General features: G+C 36.6%; 1 protein-coding gene across 2 annotated transcripts in view; it reads left to right on the plus strand.

The window, feature by feature from the left end:
• ANO2 (anoctamin 2) overlaps positions 1–19,781 on the plus strand; it is a 105,211-nt gene that overhangs the window by 55,820 nt on the left and 29,610 nt on the right. For both annotated transcript variants that reach the window (XM_032440933.2, XM_085522232.1), the window contains 5 exons: positions 7,133–7,207; positions 11,352–11,553; positions 16,157–16,268; positions 17,582–17,639; positions 18,476–18,576. In XM_032440933.2, the coding sequence (XP_032296824.2) occupies positions 7,133–7,207; positions 11,352–11,553; positions 16,157–16,268; positions 17,582–17,639; positions 18,476–18,576 (548 nt within the window). The remainder of the gene's footprint in view (positions 1–7,132; positions 7,208–11,351; positions 11,554–16,156; positions 16,269–17,581; positions 17,640–18,475; positions 18,577–19,781) is intronic.

Consider the following 19,781-nt stretch of genomic DNA (forward strand, 5'->3'; position numbering starts at 1 on the left):
TGCTCAGAAAAATGTAGATATAAAAATGGCATTAACTTGTTTGATATTTTTTCTGTATACTTACAGATGAACTGCATTTTGTTATTGGAAATATAATTCTACAGCTTGTTACCACTGACTGCTGTGCAAAATCTTAGGAAAAAAAGAGAAAGAGATCCTAGATTCTATTCTTCCCTGATCATCTTTTACTAAATTCCAGTCAATTATTGCAGTTCTGTGTTTCAGTTTGGCCTGGTTTGACCTAGTTCAATGACAAGGAAGTGAAGGGACCCACAGACCCATACTCTGGGAAAGGAGGTGTGGGGGAGGAAAAGGTAGGGAGATGGGCCTGGACAAAGGATAACAGCAACTAAGGAAAACTCAGTTTGCTAAATATTTTAGTAGAATGTGAGATAATAAAATATGATACATTTTTACTATCCTTGAAGCTAATGAATCAAATAAATATGAGAGAGTTTCTGAAATCAAAGTCCTTACTCTAATGCTGTAGGCAAAACAGCAGGGGAACAAAGAAAGAAAAGGACAGTCTCATGACTCCCAGTCTCATGACTCATATCCACTGTTTGGTTTCCATAAACGTGCATCAAGTATCAATGAATTTCAATGACTAGCTTTTCATGCACGAAAGAACTCAGTTTCACACCTTTGCTTGCATATGCACTTTGATGTCAGAAGGCATTTTGTCAGATTGACCCTCGGCTACATCTATCACAAAACAATAAACTATAAGTGAATATTGGTGGGAATGTCTAACCACTACTGTCATACCATCAACATCTGCCTCTGATGTTGTAGGCCTACGTAACTAAATAGGAGGCATTATTTTCAGAGCAGACCTTATAAAACAAATAATACAGTTAATGTATGCAAGTAATACTTTAAAAAAAATAAAAAATCTGTATATTTTATTAAAACTTGAAAAGGAAAACAAGAAAATCATAAAACTAGTGGTATATTTGATATTTTTGTAAAACTAATGCATTTATCTGATTCAGTTAAAGTGGCTGCAATTCTTAGTGACTTCTCAAGGTGTTTGTCAGTGATTTTTGATGAAATTTTACTGTTCCTGCACTTCATCCTTGAAAACAGTTGATCACAAACATACACACTGCCAAAATATGGCATACTTGTGAAGTGAGGGGGTACTTCCTTCTGTTAAGATAAGGTGCATAGAAGTCCAGTAGAGAGTCATGATCAAATTTCTGAGTTGAATGTCTGATTGCAACTCAATGCATTCCATTCAAACATCTACATGTCATGTATTTATGTTAACTGAAAATGAAGTGGCCAATATGCCATATTTTTTTTTTCCGTGTTCGCAAGACTGTGTTTAGCCAGTTTATCAAAATGAATAAACTTATTTGCTGTAACTTGAGCCTCCACTGCACTGTGCCCCATGCTCTGTTTCTGCGCAGACAGGATTTATAGAACACCCTTGGTTGGCTGTTGCAGAGTTGTGCCCAAGGATGCGCCAGGCTAATCAGTGGGTTAGAACCACCACCATGATGAAACAAGACAGATGTCTGGCTGCAATGTGAACTGTGTCAGGATGCACATAGCCCTTGGGCTCAAGGTTGGATGAGCCTGGCCTAGATAGTTTTTGGTTTAATTTTATTTTCTTTTCTGATCTAGACAGGAACATATTCAACATCATATTAAATCAGGAATACATGACTACATCCAAAACCTGATCCAGGTCTATAAATATCTGAGGTGTGGGGGGCAAAGTGGTGAGGCCAGACTCAGCAATGTCTGGAGAGATGACAAGGGGAAACAGCCAGAATCTGGAACACAAAAAATTCCTCATGAATGTGCGCAAGAACTTCTTTACGGTGAGGGTGACAGAGCACTGGAACAGGCTGCCCAGGGGGGTTGTGAAGTCTACTTCTCTGGAGATATTCAAGACCCTCCTGTACGCCTACCTGTGCGACCTGGTGTAGGGAACCTGCTTTGGTGGGGGATTGGACTCGATGATCTCTAGAGGTCCCTTCCAACTCCTACGATTCTGTGATTCTGTGAAAACAGCTACTTACTCGGTATCTTTTTCTTCTAATTCAACTGTGAAAACAAAATTGTGTTTAAAGAATTTAAAAATTATTTGTTATCTTGTCTTGTTTACTACAGAAACATAATCTCTGTTAAGAACGTTTTTCTCTTCATGTGAACACTTCTATGAAATGTGGTATCCTTTGGGGAACACACCAGGGCGTGACATATCTGCCACTGAGACTGTTATTTAGATGATCAGTTTTAGTCTACTATGTCAATAATTGTATACATTTTTTAAACTACTCCAAACAGATTCCTTACCTATATGGCTGAGTTTTCATTAATGTCCCAGAAAGCTACTTCTAAAATCCAAGAAATGTTCAGTAATTAATGTTATTTATTAAAATGAGATGAGTTTCATAAGAAATCTTCTGACAAATTCAATTGATTTAAAATAAAACACCATTACTGTCTGCAATGCAATGCAATGTTTAACACTTTCCAGACAAGGCATTCTTGCTATCTTACAGTACAGACTTTTAACGGCTAGATGGCACTATGGACAGCAAATTGAGTGCAATGCAAAATACCAAGTGAAGTTCTAGATCTGGATTTCTTACCAAGAGCCATAACAGAAAACAGCATTTTCTGTTACCATTTGCCAACTATATTGATAAAAATTTCAAGATTTGGTACTTAAATTATTGGCATGAATGATAAGTAACTTAATAATATTTTCATCCTTTTTTTTTTTTTTTCCCTACTTTTTTTTTTTTTTTTTTTTTTTTTTCCCCCTGACTTCTGATTCCATCATATGTTTATTTTTCCCTTTGGCTTAAAGAAAGCACATCCAATAGAGAGAAAGCTGACCAGATGGCATTCTAACCTTTTCCTTCCTTTATCCAGATGTTCTTTGCCTTGCACGGCCTCCCTTTTTCTGTCAGACTTTTGTGTCCTCCATTACAAAAGACTGGGAAAACACTTTCAGTGACTTTCATTCCACTGAGTTCTCTTCAGCCTGCATTTTCTTGCTCAGTATTCCAAAGTAGGTATAATGTGCTGGTCATTGGTGTCATGGCACTGAGGGGCTCTGAGACTGGAGATGACCTATGCTGACCATGGTCAGTTCCAGCATCTCTATTAGACCCATAATAGGGGACATCAGCGAACCTCTCTGTGGCTGTGGAAGAATGTATTTAGGAAAGAGAAAAATGCCATTGAGGCAGAGAGGAGGGAGGGAAAATGTGTGAGAAAGAGGCCTGTGAACAGCAAAGGGAGAGAAGAAAGAGGAGAAAAAGGTGCTCCAGACAAGGGTACAGAGATTTCTCTGGGGTCTATAACAGACAGTGGTCCCATTATTTAATCCCCTTGTAAGGTGGCTGAATTCTTGTATAAATTAGAACAAACTTCTTTTTGGCAGCTGAGAAAAGAGTAGTAGCAGTATCCCCTGTAGCATGGCTGCTGCTACAATAAATGTGTATCACTCCTCTAAGAAAGAAATGAAAGATGAGAATACGCTTTTAAAAGCCCATGTCAGACAACTGGAAAATAAAATCACACTTCTGACAGGGCAAACTGTCTCATCTTCAAATGGTATTTCCCCTCTGAAATGAATGGACATATCGTTTGAAGGGGTAAGGTTCTTAGATTAACAGGATCTTTGGATTGTGGTTGAATCTAAGAATAAAAGAGAAATCAAGCAGACTAAAATCCACCTAGAGGATCTGGGAACCTCAGATCCTCCAGAAATAAGACCAATAATATCTCAAACCAAAGAAAGTCCAAGATAGACTAGCAGGGTTGTTACCTGGGGAGTGGTCCCTTGCCCACACCACCTTATGTGTGACGGTGTACCTGTGCACTGCTGCCGAATTCAGGGATTAATTTATTACGATTACTTTAACAGTCATTACAGTCTTTTACATGTCTTTAACATGAGAGAGCATACCAGCTTGGCTTTTAAGATTAGGGGACATAAGGGGTTGAAAGTGTGGTTATTAATGGACATGAGATTTCTAAACTTGCATCCATTACTGTGCATTTAGACCACATGTGACTGTGATGCATAATGAGGAAAATCATTATCTGATTCAAGAGATAATGGCTGCATGTAGGATCATGTGGCCAAATAAAAGCAGTATCCCAGTAAAAACTGGTCTGTGGACTTCAATGGAGAAACTTCAAAATGATATCAGAGAACTGGAAATGAAGGGGGTGATTCATGATGATGCTTTTGAGAGTCCAGACCTCGTTAAGTTTTCAGACGGTATGAAGGACCTTATCTTACAAGAAGCTCCTCCATGCAAGTATGACACACTGCCCATTAGTAGCCTTGGATGTGGTTGATTTAGAAAAAACAGAGTGCCGTAGGACCAGGCACAATATCTGGGAATTGGAAGGGAAAGAGGTCATCCCTATAAATAAAACTAGGAGAAGCCTCAGCTGAGACCCCTACGGGTATCCTGCAAACAGAATTTTCATGATTTAATCTGGGCTGGGGTTCAATTTAAAGAAACTGAGCACCAGCCCAATCATGCCTCCCTCCAGCTATGAAGGGAGATGGAGAAAAATCAAAAGTTTCAAAATATCCCCCAAAAAGCAGAGTTAAGAAATACTGAAAAAGTACCAATGAGAATATGGAACTTGAAATGGTACTTGAAAGATTTCATAGCTCCTAACAAAAGGAAAAAGCCTCCTCGAGTGACCTGGTCCCCTATGCCTGAGCCAAGTGAGAAAAAAGAATTGTTCATTGCGCAGTTACTTGCATGACGGGGGATGCCAGTCCCCTTGCACCTAGGGCCTCCAGAAGAGACTAAATGCTCTATATTGAACTATTTTTTTGGTCCTGGAAGAACATACAGTAAGTTAGTTACGGCATTAGTAGGCACGGGCGCAGAAACCTCAATTATTTATGGTGATCCGACTAAATTTCATGGAGATAGGGTGATGCTTGGTGGGTCTTGGGGACAGACCAGCCTTGTAACCCAGACATTGTTGAAGCTGGGTGTTGGGCATCTCCCACCCTGGGAGTATAAGGTGCAGCTGCTGAGACCTTTATACCTACTCACTAAGAAAGGCCAAAAATGGGACTGTGAAAGAATGGAACAAGAGGCATTCCAGCAAGCAATACTAGCTGTAAAACTAGCCCAGGCACTGGGTATATTCAATCCCACTCTTTCAGCAAAACTAGATGGCCATGTAACTTGGGATGCATTTGGCTGAGGCCTATGTATGTCAGAGCCAAAACTACATTTGAACCTCCACTCGGGTCTTAGGTCTATCATGGAGCAGAAGAGAGGTGTAGTATGATTGGAAAAGCAGTTATTGGCTACATACACTGCATTATAGGCAGTAGAGCCAATAACGTAAACAGAGAAGTCATAGTTAAGATGACCTTGCCAGTTCAGGGGTAGGTGAAAGATCTAAACCACCTCCCTAAGACAGGGGTGACCCAATCACAGATTGTGGCACAATGGGTTGCCTATCTCAGCCACAGGAGTAGTCTGTCTTTGTCACCATTGAAAAAAATGCTCAAGAAGATCCTTGGTTCAGTGACACATCACAGTGGTGGGCCAGAAGTTACAATGGTCACTCCCTAGAAGAAAAGTCCTGTTTAGGAAGGGAAATATCCCATTCCTGAAGATGGCTGGTATACACATGGGTCCATCAAAAGTAACCTGAGAAAGTGGAGAGCAGTGGCCTGCCATCCTTCCACTGAAACAATTGGGTTTGAAGAGTGGTGTGGTCAGAGTAGTCAATGGGAAGAACTGTGAGCCACGTGGATAGTTATAACCAAGGAACCTGGTGATAGTATCCGGAATATTTGCACAGGTAGCTGTGCAGTGTACCAGGAGCTCGCTCTTTGGATTGCACAGTAGGCCACCCAGGATACATATTCATGCCTCATCAGTCTGGGGCAGAGATATTTGGTTAGACATACGGAATGTGGTTAAACACAAGAGCAAACATGTCTACCACGTTTGTGGCCACCAACCTCTATGGTCACTGGAAAATAATGAAGTTGACATGCTGGCATGAGTTTGATAAATTGAGTCCAAAGGGGTGTGGCCAACTTGCACCTTGGGGGAGATTATTGGAGGCTAAGGGATTGGTAGTCCCCTTGGTAAGAGGTATGTGACCTGCAGACATTGTGGTCAACCATCTGGTTTTCATAACTAAGGGTTCCTTAATCATGTCCCTGTGGCAAATCAAGACCCGTTCTTTGGTACCTGATATAATTATGCAGCCTGAAACATGCCCCAGTGCAAGCTGAAGTGTTGATCCAAGACAGGAACTTGGCCTCTATCTTGCCGTGGAGGGTGGGCCTACCCCTTGCTTGCACCTCTGAAACATCTATGCTACTCCCCATGGGTCTCTGAGTCTACAAGATCACCAGGAGGAGTAACATGGCATCAAGATGCTCCAGTGTCACTATAAGATCTGTGTGACAGCTGGGAGTGGTCAGTATGAGACTGACAAACCTTCCCTGGGCCAAGCAACTATGGATGCAATATTTTACTGATCACAGTTACTTTAAATTATTCTATAATGAGAGAAAAGAATAAAATAAAATCGGCTGAAAAAGTTAAAGAGGAGGTTTGCCTTTGTAATTCCTCTGTTCTATAACCCAGATACTCAAAGAACAATTATTATATCATTGCAAGAATTAACTTACTGGCCACATATAGTTAATAAAGCCATTAGACACAAAATCTGGGATCAGTGATATAAATAGCATTATTTTCCTGATTTCTCCTGAAGCATTGCAAGAACCAATTTAAAGTGAGTGGTTGAACCTTACTGTGACTAAAAGTAAATTAAAGAGAATTTTAGGTCCTAATCCCGACATGATGAAATGTAGAAATACCTGATACATTTTTTTGTGAATATTATAAACCTGGTTGAGTATTACTTTTTTTTTTTTTTTCCCCCTGATTTTTCAAGTATAGCCTTTCTTAAACTTTTACCATCTTTTCTTCCTCAACATAATGTCTGCTTTAAAATGCCAGACTGAATCATTTAAGTCTTATACAGTTCTAGAACAGGAGAAGGGAAAGTAAGAATGTTTTTCACTGATCAATCTTATAGACTCAGTATTTGCTTTTGCACAATTCTGTAACATTTATTTTCTGTTTTGCCACAGGATGAAGAAGACAAGTTAACTTGGAATGACCGTATGCCTGGATATGCAGCAAATTTTGGATTGATTTTATTTATGGTAATATAATCTATTTCTCCAAACTTACTATGTGTGTGAAATTTAGTGATGAGTATCTTGGATGGAAACCTGAATAATACTCTCAGAGAAGGCTAAAATATGCAGACAGCTAGGGTAATGACCTACGGTTGTTGAGAAATACATGTCCTACTAGGAGAACTCATAGAGCTTAAAACATGTCTCCAGCTTTATCCTCTCTTTTCCAAATACTGCTTATGAGAGGACAACACTCTGTAATGACAGCAGTTTGTTGCTATGTGCCATCTCTCTACAGGGTTTCTGCTACATCCTCCATTATCTGAAAAAATGAAATCCACTGTGTATTTCCTTGAATGCACAGAATTCAGTGCGCTCTAATATGAAGAAACTTGAAGCTTATGGAACAGGTGAAGTATAGGATTAAAAAAATATGCTGCTGAGAAATATTTGTCCAATACACATGCTGATGTAGTATTAGTAGTTGATGTAGTTGTGGAAGACCATGGTATACAAGCCTAGCATGGGAACAAGAATAAGATGTGCAGGTCTGATAACTGTAAAGTATGGACACTACATGTATGATCAATGAGTATACAGATGTTGTATAGAATATAGAGAAGTTAGCCCAGAAAGATTATTATGTTGGAAAAGATAATCAGAGATAAATGAAAATGCTCACCAGTGTTGTAGGCTCACAGAAAACTCCACAAGGAAAGTAAATGTTTCATCAGTCTCTGTTATTGTTCACACAGGCTAATGTTTTTATCTGTGAAAACTACATAGATATAAATGATGAAATTGAGAATACTCAGGTGCAGATACAAAGATATGTACACACTTGCTGCAGTTTCCATTGCTACAGAAGAGAGTACAGAAAAGTGGTGTTTAAGATCATCTTTTCCAGGATCAGAGGTCAGGCAGGCAAACTCATTAGTTAATTAGTTAATGCTTAAAGTTACTTGCCATAGCTTGAGTTACCACCACACTGTGACCTTCATGAGTCCTGTCATGATCAGTTTGTACAATGCTGATCACACACCAGTATTTGGTTTTTGCTGACAGATGGGAGTATGCCTCCTCTCAGCAGGGTGGTGTCACTGCCACAATAACATAGTGCAGGGGGCCACAGTACAACAGTACAGGTCTGTGCTGGACTCTTGCAGCCTGCAGGCCAAGGGTTCTGTTCTTCCCTTTCCCAAGTTTATAAAGTGGAGTTTCCCTGAAAATTCTAATCCCTGAAGCTGCTAACAATTTTCTTATTGCAAGCTTTTTTTTCTTTGTTTCTAATTTTCAAGCAGAATCCCCTTTCAATCAGAAAGGCATTTTTCTTTCCTGGCCTTTCTCTTCTTAACTAAGTGTACTGGTTTTCTTGCTCAGTCAGTCTCTACACCCAGTTTATATTTTAATGCCACCATATAATTACAGTGTTTCAAATTCTAGTATTACAGGTGTTTTAAAATCTGATTATAGCTTTTCTGTTTACATAAAACCTCTGCTGGACTATAGAGGGCTCAAGATCCAAACTTGATGTAAGCAGTCTCTTTTGAAAGGATTTTTGAAATAATTTCACAAATATTATTTTTGCTCAATAAGACTAGTGGTAGGAGGAGCTCTAGCCCCAGCCCCCCATATACCATTTTTGCTTGTATGTCATTAGTAATAACATGTCACAATTCATAAACTTTTCACTTAGAAAGTATATGTTGCAGCAAAGATTTGTGAGAATGTAATGAAAACATAATAGCTTCTGCAAGAGGGTAATCTGGCATCACCTTTCTTTCTGTTACTTGTGCTTGACTCAGTCAGAAGAAAACCAGTTATTGTAATGGCAGAAGAGCTCAGTCTGTTCTTTCTTGTGAGCCCTACTGCCCTATTCCTGATCACATGGCATAATACTTGACTCTGGAATAGTTCCACTGGAGAACTGTTTGGACATTAAAATGTTATCGTACTTGGAGGAAGGTATCAGTTTAGCCCAGTAAGTCTTGTGCCAGGATAATATCTTATCCTCTAATAACATTCTCCTTAAATCTTTTGTTCGGGTTTAAGATTCTGGCATTTGTCTTCTGTCAGCTGAAATTTCCACTTTCTCTGTTTAATGAGGACCAATGACTTGAGGACATGATCGATTCAATGATGAGGACCATCTTATGATGACTCTTCTTCCTGAACTGTAAAGCTATTATTTTTAAGTGGGTGCTTGGGATTGAGGTAGAACCTCCACAGACAACCGATTACTCATTGGCTCCAGAATGATGCATGCAAACTGGTTTTGCTTGTCCATCAAAAAAGTAAAAATGTCTAAGAAATAAAGAAATCCACCTGGAAAAGAAGAAGAAAAAAAAGTACTTGGAAGACGATGAAGGGGAAGGAGACTGTGATCCAAAATAGGAAAAATAAAAGCTTCAAGTGACTCTAGAGATGCAAGATGAATTAGATTACTACAGTGTAGTTCTGTTTTATTTTCTCCTATTATTGAGGATAATCTTTCTATGTGGCAATTGATAGTGGGCAAGTCCAAGTTAGGTGCTAGTTCTCATCTTTGTGTTCCTGAACCACTTCTGTCATAATAAGAGCTGCGCATATTGTATGTTTTCATGATTGGCAGAAAAATCAATCAAAACCAGCAAAGGCAACATAATGAAAACTAAATAAAAAGGGAAAGAAAGGAGACTTTCATTCAGAATATTGTGTATTAAGATTCTTTAGACTAAGATTTGAATGAAAATTATTGTCAAGAAGCAAAAATGTGTAAGTCATCTGCATTTAATTTAACATTAATGAGTCATTCCTTTAAAGAGATAAAATACAACTTATTATTAAATTTAACATTTTCTTACAGTTTTCTCAGAAATATTGTTTGTGAATTCTGTCTGATATCTAATGGATTTTTTCCAGTTTATAGTGAATGCTATTAGACAAACTTTTCTAACTTAACCAGCTCTTAATCCTGTTCTGGTTCTTTTGATCTAGTACCATTCATTAGACAGTGTTCCTCTGTACGTAGAGAATCACTGAATCATAGAATTGCTCAGGTTGATCATCGAGTCCAATCGCAAGCTAACCATACTACCCTAATAGCCCTCTACTAAATAATGTCCCTGAGAACCACATCCAAATGGTATTTAGACACATTCATGGGTGGTGACACAACCACCTCCCTGGGAGCATATTCCAGCGCTTAACCAATTCATATTCAATAAAGTTTTACTGAGTCAAAATTAATAGTTAAATTTTGCTAAACTTGTGCTTTGAACCTTGGCTCCTAGGCCCACTGAAATAGTTACAATAGTCTGATCATTCACATTTAAGTAGTCTTTTTTATCTGAGGATCTCAAGATGTTTTACATAGAATAATGAATACCAGTTAGAATACTTGCCAAAGGCAAAAATGGAAGGGGAAAATATACCTTCTCTCTCTTTCTTGATATGGCTATGAAAAAATGGCTATTTTTTAAGTGTTATGTTATTGATCTTTTCTTGGGGGTTTTAGAAATTTTCTTTAATCAGAAAATCATTGTCTTCTGAAATTCAAATTCTTGTGAGAATTTGACTTTTTGTCACGTGCTGAATTTCCTCATCTTGTAAGCCAGTCAGCCCCTGAAGGACCCTAAGATACGAGCTGATTTTTAGGACAGGAATGTGAAATGAATCTCTAATAACTGTTTTATCCTAAAATAATAATAGTAAGGGAAATATTTTTGTATGTTTTAATTAGTAGCAATAGTTACACCAACAGAATTGCTATCAGACAGTAAAGTGGCACTTCTGTAGGACCTCTTTCCTTGGCTGCACACACATGTAGGTCCTCTATTCCAAAACATCAGAACCTATTGCCAGATTTTGTTAATACCTGCATTTGAACCTGAACCATCTGAGTTTCACCAGAACTGAATGGATAATTTCTGGAGCTTTAAACTCAGAGGAAATGCACTTTTTAAAGGAATTGTCATGTTATCTCACAATTCTGCATCCATCTTCTTTATTATGTCCCTGTTAGTTTTGAATTCTCAAATTTTAGCTTAATTATCCCGTTACTATTGTATTGCTTGAAGAAATAACCACAGAGTTCCAAGTCATAGAACAAACTGAACATATAATTCAGTGCTTCTGCTTAAAAGTCAGTATCGTAATTAAACTAACCTATATGTATATTTCTTTGCAGATTACACTGACATTTTCTGCAGTATTTGGTGTGATCGTATACCGCATTACTACATCAGCAGCTTTGTCATTCAGCACGAATGAGACAACCAGGTCAAATGTTCGAGTGACTGTGACTGCAACTGCTGTCATCATTAATCTCGTTGTAATACTTATACTTGATGAAATTTATGGAGCTGTTGCGAAATGGCTGACAGAAATTGGTAAAGCTAACTCACCACATTCCTCATTAGTACATTGCACATGTTGGCATGAGAGTATTCAAGGAGGTTCTAATAGGAATATTTCTCGTGGAAGTGTGTCAGTGAAAATATTCAGGAATATGGGGCAAGATGCTCAGACATGCCTTTGTAAACTGGAGGTTTGAGCCACAGCTTGCAGTGTGCTGCTAGTAGGACTAATTAGCTTGGCCATAACGCCACATTAATACAGCTGCGCTAAGTCCAGGATCTCAGCTGGTATTTCTTCATTGCACTGGCTCTATACCAAGATCTAGAATTAGTTGAGAATTTTTGGCCTGGTATGCATTTTGATATATAGTTTTACCTCCAGGAGCTGAAAGTCAGTGGGTTGTTATAAAGACATTGCTGACTATTACAAAGCAAATTTTTCCTATGTTATTTATCTAGTATGATTTTTATCAGGTCAAAGAATTTTTCTGCTGTTACAGGAGTATGTCCAGACTGTACTTTTTAAATGATAATACCTGTTTTAAGTAAGGGTTTGAATTGCTTTCTTTCTTTCTTTTTTTTTCTTTCTTTCTTTTTTTTTTTTTTTTTTTTTAATGTCATATTGTAATAGCTCTGATAATAAATTAGAATCATTTAAAGGTTCTTTGACAACAGCAGAAGGTTAGGCTGAGGTTTTGTTTTGTTATATAGATTAGGCCAAGGCTGTCTACTTATAGGTCTCTAACAATGTGATTCTTACAGCTATCATTAAATATTGACTCCCATATTTTTATATCACCTATAATTCTAGATGATACAAACACTAGGAAAGTGAAGTCAGTTATTCTCGGGACTAAGAGAAAGTCAGTGACTACAGATGCCTATAATTGTAATAAGTGCTCTGCTTTGTTAATTTTTGGGTATCTAAATTTAGGCAGACAAATGAGAAACTTTTTGACAATTGGAACTTGACTTATTGAAAATCTTATATTGCCTCCCATGTGAAACTGCAGGGATCTGAAGCTGTTTGGATCTAAAAACTTAGGAACTGATAACTTATGCTTCTTATTCTCACTTTTTTTTGTAGTTATTGTATAGGTTGAGTCCTGAATTTTTGAAGTACCAATAAGAACAGCCTTAACATTTATATTAGATTCCAAAAGCACTTGAAAGAACAGAAGAATAAGCAAAGGATTCTGGGGAAAAAAAAAAAAAAAGCCACCATATGGAGTTAGTTTGCTTGTTTGTTTCTATTTGGCATCAGCCTTTGGACAGAATCTAGCAGAAGATTTACATAAACTAACTCTGTGCTAATTTAATGAAGCTCATGCTTCCTATCATTCAGGCCAAAACTGTATCCAGATTTTCGGCTTTCATATAAAGTTACAAACTGTGCATGACCTGAGCAATTTTGTTAATTGCACCTGCTCAGGTAAGAAATGGCACAGTTTCTAGGGCATGATGTTGCTGTGTGGAAACAGTAGAAAGAAAAGAAGTTGAGGCTTCTCCTCCCTGTAGGGTTCCAAGCAAAAGCTGGGAAATGCTGTTGCATGTGTGGGGCAAGTGCAGAAGGAAACTGAATTGTGAGAGAAAGAAGAATTTCTTTCTTGCTTTCAGATTATTCTCCCCATCACTTTGCATTACTTTCTAATCTTGCTAGCTTTATTCAACTAGCATTCCTAATTAACCTCATGGCTATTTTGTTTAAGAAGGATCCAGTGAGTAACATCAAGTATTACAAATTACCTAAGTTAGAAGGTTCATTCAGTCAGCTTTCTCCAGTGCTTGTCTCAGATACCAACTCTTATATATATATATATAAAGTATATATTTATTTATTTATTTATTTATTTTAATAAAATTTGTTAATGGTGATAAGTGTTTACATTATGAGCTTTCACTGTTCTGGTACAGAGCAAGAGATGCTTATTTTTCTTTTCACACTGCAGCTAATACAAAAGCTGAGGAGCATGTTTGTTGGGTAAGAGGAACAGCTCTTGACAAAATAGGGTTCTATTCCAACATCAAACACTCTCAATGCTTTGGGTGAAAAATTAAGCACATCAGTAAGCACAAGAATAGTTCCACCAATACTGATTGTATTCTTCATAGGATCAAAGTAATGCATCTGCTTCTATACACAGCAAAGCAAGGTAATGATACCCCTTTTTTCCAGATCACAACAGCAGAAGTGTAGATTATATCCTGGTATTGAAAAGATGAACATGTCACCTTCAGTAAGCAGATAATGACAGACTTGATTTAGAACTCATTTTCTCACTCTGAATTTCACCAAGATTAAAGAAGGATCAGTCAAATGGAGACAAATTTAAAGCTTCTTGTGTTTCTGTCTTACAAAGGCAGCACTGTCTATGTTGAACTAAGACCCACACCAGATATCTGCGCTCACTCTCCACCTCTCCACCTGGAATGTTTCAGATACTTTTTTTGTGTGTGTGTGTATGTGTGTTTGTATGTGTGTATGTGTGTGTAACATGCTGAATAAACAACCATTTATTATGAGTTTATTGGGTTTATTTTTGAGAGTTTTCTCTCTTTCTAATGTGCCTATTCCAGCTGAACTGATTTATTGCATAATGGACTCTTCTAACTATAGGGTGAATTCTGTGCATACTTCTGTTGGTATTAGCATATCTCAGAGTAGGGAGGGAGTGAGGAGCTGAATGAGTCTCTGGAACCATATATGGTGAGCAAATTTTTGTCCAGGGGCTGATCTCATCTTTGTGGGAGTTCTGCACAAGGCAAAAGCCAAAGTTTCTCTCTCTCGGTATAAGAACTGCTGTGATGTTACTGGATATTCCTGTTGCTCAGAGCTGTTCTATGGATCTGTCTGGCATATGGGGCCATCTACAGTTTGGGTTTTCTATACAAATATATAAGTATTATTATCAGAGTACATGTTGTTTTTATGAGAATAAGCTTAAAAAGATCACAAATAACACTGGGCTGTGGGGCTTATCAGCATTTTTCCGTTTCTTTAGTGTTCAAATAAATATTATGTTTCTTTCATTCTTTCTCTCTTCTTTTTAAAAGAAAAGAAATATAAACAAAAAACAATTGCACAAGCATAGCACTATTTTTAATGAATTTCTTAAAGTTCTACTACAGAATTTCTGTTAAGAACATAGCATAGTAAAATTATTTGCTCTTACATTAATTGATAGCTCATGATGAGCATAGCATACAAAATTTAGCCCAGATATAATCTTTAAATGAAGATCTCATTATAGAAAAATGTCTTATTCATATTTTTTCTGAAAGAAAATCTATGTGCTTTGTTTTCATCATTCATACACTGAGAGTATTAATGCTTTCTTCAATTGTTTAACTGATATATGCATTAATATATGAGGGCTGCTTAAAATTAATGCCTCTTATTTTATTATATTGGCTCATGACATCTGAGGCAGATGTTGATGGTGTGACAGTAGATGCTGAACCTTCCCAACAATATTTTGATACATTTTGTCACTGTGTGACAGCAGAGGGACAATCAGACAAAATGTTGGCTGACATAGAAATATGTATGAAGCAGAAGTGTGTAATTGAATTTGTCCACGTGGAACAAATTGCATCCATTGGCGTTCATTAACACTTCCTGAATGTTTATGGAGAGCAAACAGTGGATTAGCACAGTGAAAGTTGGATGGCATGGTCAGCATTTTCCTAGCAATGATGCCGTCATAGCATCTGTGAAACAGTGGGTCATCTCCTCAGGTGCAGATTTTTATGACAGTCAAAAATACATAGCTAATTGTGACTATATTGAAAAATAAGAGTTTTGTTGTTGCGAATCTGATCTATGAAACAGTGTTTTTGTGGTTTTATCTGTTGTAGTTTCTATTGATTTAAATAGGAGTACATATATATGTATACATATATTCCACTTTAACTTTATGCAGTTGAATAACAAGAATTGTTTTTTCTTTACTCTAGATAGCTAGTAGAACTGTGTAAATATAATTTGTATCTTTATCATCTTTATATCATCTTTATCATTTTCTCCTCCCTCCATTTTTTCTTTTCTCCCTTCCTTCCTCCCTCCATTTTATTGCTATTTTTAACCAATATACACTTTATATTAATAAAATATATTTATTACCATTGTATCATCATATTCATTGTATAATCATGAATGTCAGAGTACTTGGAGATTTGAGCTAAGATTTTACAGACATGGCCTGAAGCAGAGGAAGCTGGTGTGGTCTGCCTAGTTTTATCTGCAGCACAGTGAAAAAGATGGAAAAAAAGCTGAGGTATTGTCAGATCAGGCAAGCTATCAGGATTTGTTGGTCCTTTATACTACCCTACTGCACAGACAACCATAAGCAACTTGAAACCTAGTTCATTATGTTCTCATTATTAATGTTTCTACCAAAGTGTCTTTAAGTTCCATCTGGAAGATTGGAAAGACTCTATGAAAATTCAGAGTCAGGTGGTGAAGGAGTTAATGTTAATTTCGCTAGAAATTAAAAGTATGAAACAAAAAACAATATGAACCTGAAGTTTGTAGTTTATTATCATATTTGGGGGATATAATGGATGTTTACATATTTACTAATTGATTTCTCTGGTTTGCTTTTTTTTTTTTTTTTTTTAAAATAAACTTCTCCAGAGGTACCAAAAACAGAGAAAACTTTTGAGGAGAGACTGATTTTGAAGGCATTCCTTTTGAAGTTTGTGAATTCATATGCACCAATTTTTTATGTTGCCTTTTTTAAAGGAAGGTAGGACAAATCTTTTATGTATTTATGTATGTCTTTTATGTATTTATATAAAGATGGATAAAAAGATATGCATATAGATATGAGCAGAGATATGGATCTGTGTTCAAAAATACAGGCAAAAAGCTGTCTAATTTTGATTTGGGCCACCTTTATCAGTTATGACGAAAATTGTCTAACTCTTGAATGAGAGGGCCTGCCATTGAATGCTGTTTTGAGTGCTGTTCTTTCTCTCTTCAGAGCAGAGCATTATTCTGAATTGCAATTTTCTTAGTTTTCTTACTAAAAATAATCCACAGCTTAGAAACTAATTTCTTTCAATGTAAAAATGAAGGTCCATGGACGAATACTAATTCTCACATGTGTTCACTTTTCAGCTTTTAGTAATTTTTTCTTGAAGCTCTACTTTCCAGTTTGGTTTAAAATCGTGAAACTATTTTCCCTATCACTTTCTTCACATTTTGTGCTACTTACCCAAGTTAAATTACAACACATTTAGTCAATTGGAAGTTGAATATTTTGGCAAACAAACTGATCAACCAAAAAACTAATTCAGCTGTTCTGCTAAATAAAGTGTTACTTCCTATGGGTCCAGGATCATTGTCCTTTGGGACCCAATTATCCACAGCATTTCACATGCTTTTGAATGGAAAACTTAAAATAACTGTTTCCTAAAACTTCAGAAAAAAAATTTAAAGCATCTTCTGAATTCTGCTTCATATCAATTTACGTTCCTTTTGGAGGCTGTAAAGTTAGCTAATGCATGTTGTTCACTAATCCTATGCAGTGTCATTGATTTGAGAATCAATGATAAAAATTACCAGGTGTAAATATTATAAGACATTAATGAAAAATATCTCTGACTTCTTTCTTTTCTAACCATTTTTTGGTGTCATATTGTTAAAATAAAGTTGATTTCACTATTTCTCCCAATTTAGTGAGAAGAACATCGACCCAATTTAGTCAGAAAAACCTTAATTATGCATAGGTTTGTAATAATGCCCTCAGTTCTGGGCATTACTCAGATGCCAAGAGCATGGATTTAGAATACATGTTGCCAGTTTTGTCTGTGATCTCTTATCAGGACTGAGATTTTTTCTCTTAGCACAGAAAAATATTTTAGTAAAATTATTTTGTCAATACATAGTGTGAAAGCATATAGGCATAATATTTTAAAAAAATATTGAAGTTTTCAGTCTTTTACATTTCATTACTTGAAGCATCTAGTTCTGCACTGTTTTAACTAGTATGAAAGAAGAATTATGTTGCTGAAGTTAACCTTTTATTTATTCATCTTATGTTGTAATTACTTTCAGATTTGTTGGCCGTCCTGGTCATTATGTATATGTGTTTGAAGGTTACCGAATGGAAGAAGTAAGTACACAAGAAATTGAAAAAAGAAATCATTGAAACAGTTACATTTGTGGTGTTTCAGGGGAATCTAGACAATGAGGGAAAAATAGAATACTAAGAACCAGTTTACCAGTTTGTTAAAACTTCAGCATAAATAAATATACTCCCAATTTTCTCTCTGACAATTGTATGTTCTGCTTGCAATTTTGACAGTCCGTCTTAGGTGAAGCTTCACAATTTCTTTGTTTTACAAACAGCCATTAAGATACAAATGTTACATGATTTGATGAAAACCCTTTGGAAACCTGTGTTAGAACTGAAGAATTAGTCTGGGCTCTTATTCTATAAATTACTAGAAAACTAGTGATTTTAATAGCCTAAAACTATGGCCATTTTGTGCAAATCCATAAACCTTTTTTCCCCCAACATTCCTTTAAAACTGCTGTCAGTATCCCCTCGAAAAACAACAGACTTACCCAAGGTTTTACAGCAGAGTTTATGCATAAGCCTTTGAAAGACTGAAAATTTTCTCTTCCCTTGGGTGACATCAGGTTGGGAGAGTATTGGCAATACTGCATTATGGTTATTACATTGATTATACAGTAAATATTTGAAAAGCAAATATGTAGCCCAGGGGCACAATTAACTATTTCACTGCTTTCTATATTTTCTGTAATGTGGTTTTATGAGTAGAATTAAAATACCTTGTTAAGGATGAAATTGCATTGATGAATGAGTTCTGCACTTTGGCATAAATTTGTGCAGGTTTGGAGAGGCTCATATGGACTCTTCTAAGTGGATACTTTTAAATTAATTGTCTTATTTCCTTCACACTCTATGTTTTTGTTTAATTACAGTGTGCCCCAGGAGGCTGTTTGATGGAACTCTGTATTCAGCTGAGCATCATTATGCTTGGAAAACAATTGATTCAAAACAATCTGTTTGAAATTGGAATCCCGTATGTATCCCAGCCTTATCCGTTGCCACACTTTATTCCTATGACACAGTAAATTACAGGCTTGATCTTTATTCAGCTGAATGGGTGTTTTATCACTGACTTCAGTGAGTCCTAATTGAATGTGGTGATAAATCATATTTTTGATTGTGATTGTGGCTGTATTTTATGTTGAATGATTGGCTTTATCTTCAGTAAATGTCTGAAAAAAAAAAAAAAAAGAAAAAAAAAAGATTGAGTATATGACATAATTGATCTAAATTAATTTTAGAAACCTCAAAAAACAGGGAAGGCATGATAGATCACTAGGGAGTTCTTAGAAAAGCTTTGAGGGTAGCAGCACTGAATACAAATTAGTATAAGCTAGAGGAGAAATGGTCTGGAGAAAAGCAATAGTTCCTGAAAGGTATTAAAATATATTACGTGATATATATTACTGTTTTTAAAGTTTACATATGAAGTTCATACATTTATAATTTGCCTCTATATTCCTGTGAATGACGGAGGGGGTAGAGAATAGAGGAGATAATGCTATGCTGTTCAGCAGTCGACTGACACAGGTTGCTCCCTGCAGAGTGTCCAGTGCTCCAAACACAATGAGAAATCTCTTTGTGTGTCTACAGTGCCAAGGGGATCTTCACTGGGAAAATTCACTGAGAATGTCCTGCTCCTGCTGCTTAAGAGGTTTTGTTTCTGTAAAGTGAATCATCCTTATTGGTGGCAGTGCTCTGTGAATTGTATTAGGTGAAAAGTCTGGCTTAGGCACATGTCTCAGCCCCAGTGAAGTTAGAATATTTTCACTACTTTATGTAACTTTTGAATCACACCACTACTGAAGGCCTTGATGACACTAACAAGAAACCAAAATGAGTGATGCTTAGGAGGTTATGAACTATTTAAAAAATGAGGGGTAATTCCCTTTCATGGCAAGATATTTTAACAGTAATTTAAATACAGAGAAAAACTTCCCAAACAAATAAAATATGGATTATGGATGGTTTAATTATCCTTGCATCAAAGTTCACAAGGGAGGCCTGTTTTCTGTCTACATCTCATTGAGTTTGTGGTTTATTTTGAGAAAATGGTGGTAAGTTGTTTGCAAAATATCTGACATGCTGAAGGCTTAAAACTTTCTCAGTGTAAATGAGTAATGGTGTGATAGTTTTGTTTTTTTTTTTTTTTCCCTATCTTCCAAAAACATACTGTGA

The sequence above is a fragment of the Coturnix japonica genome, chromosome 1 (genome assembly GCF_054131305.1).
Source record: "Coturnix japonica strain WE chromosome 1, WE-NBRP24, whole genome shotgun sequence".
In the NCBI taxonomy this organism is placed as follows: domain Eukaryota; kingdom Metazoa; phylum Chordata; class Aves; order Galliformes; family Phasianidae; genus Coturnix; species Coturnix japonica.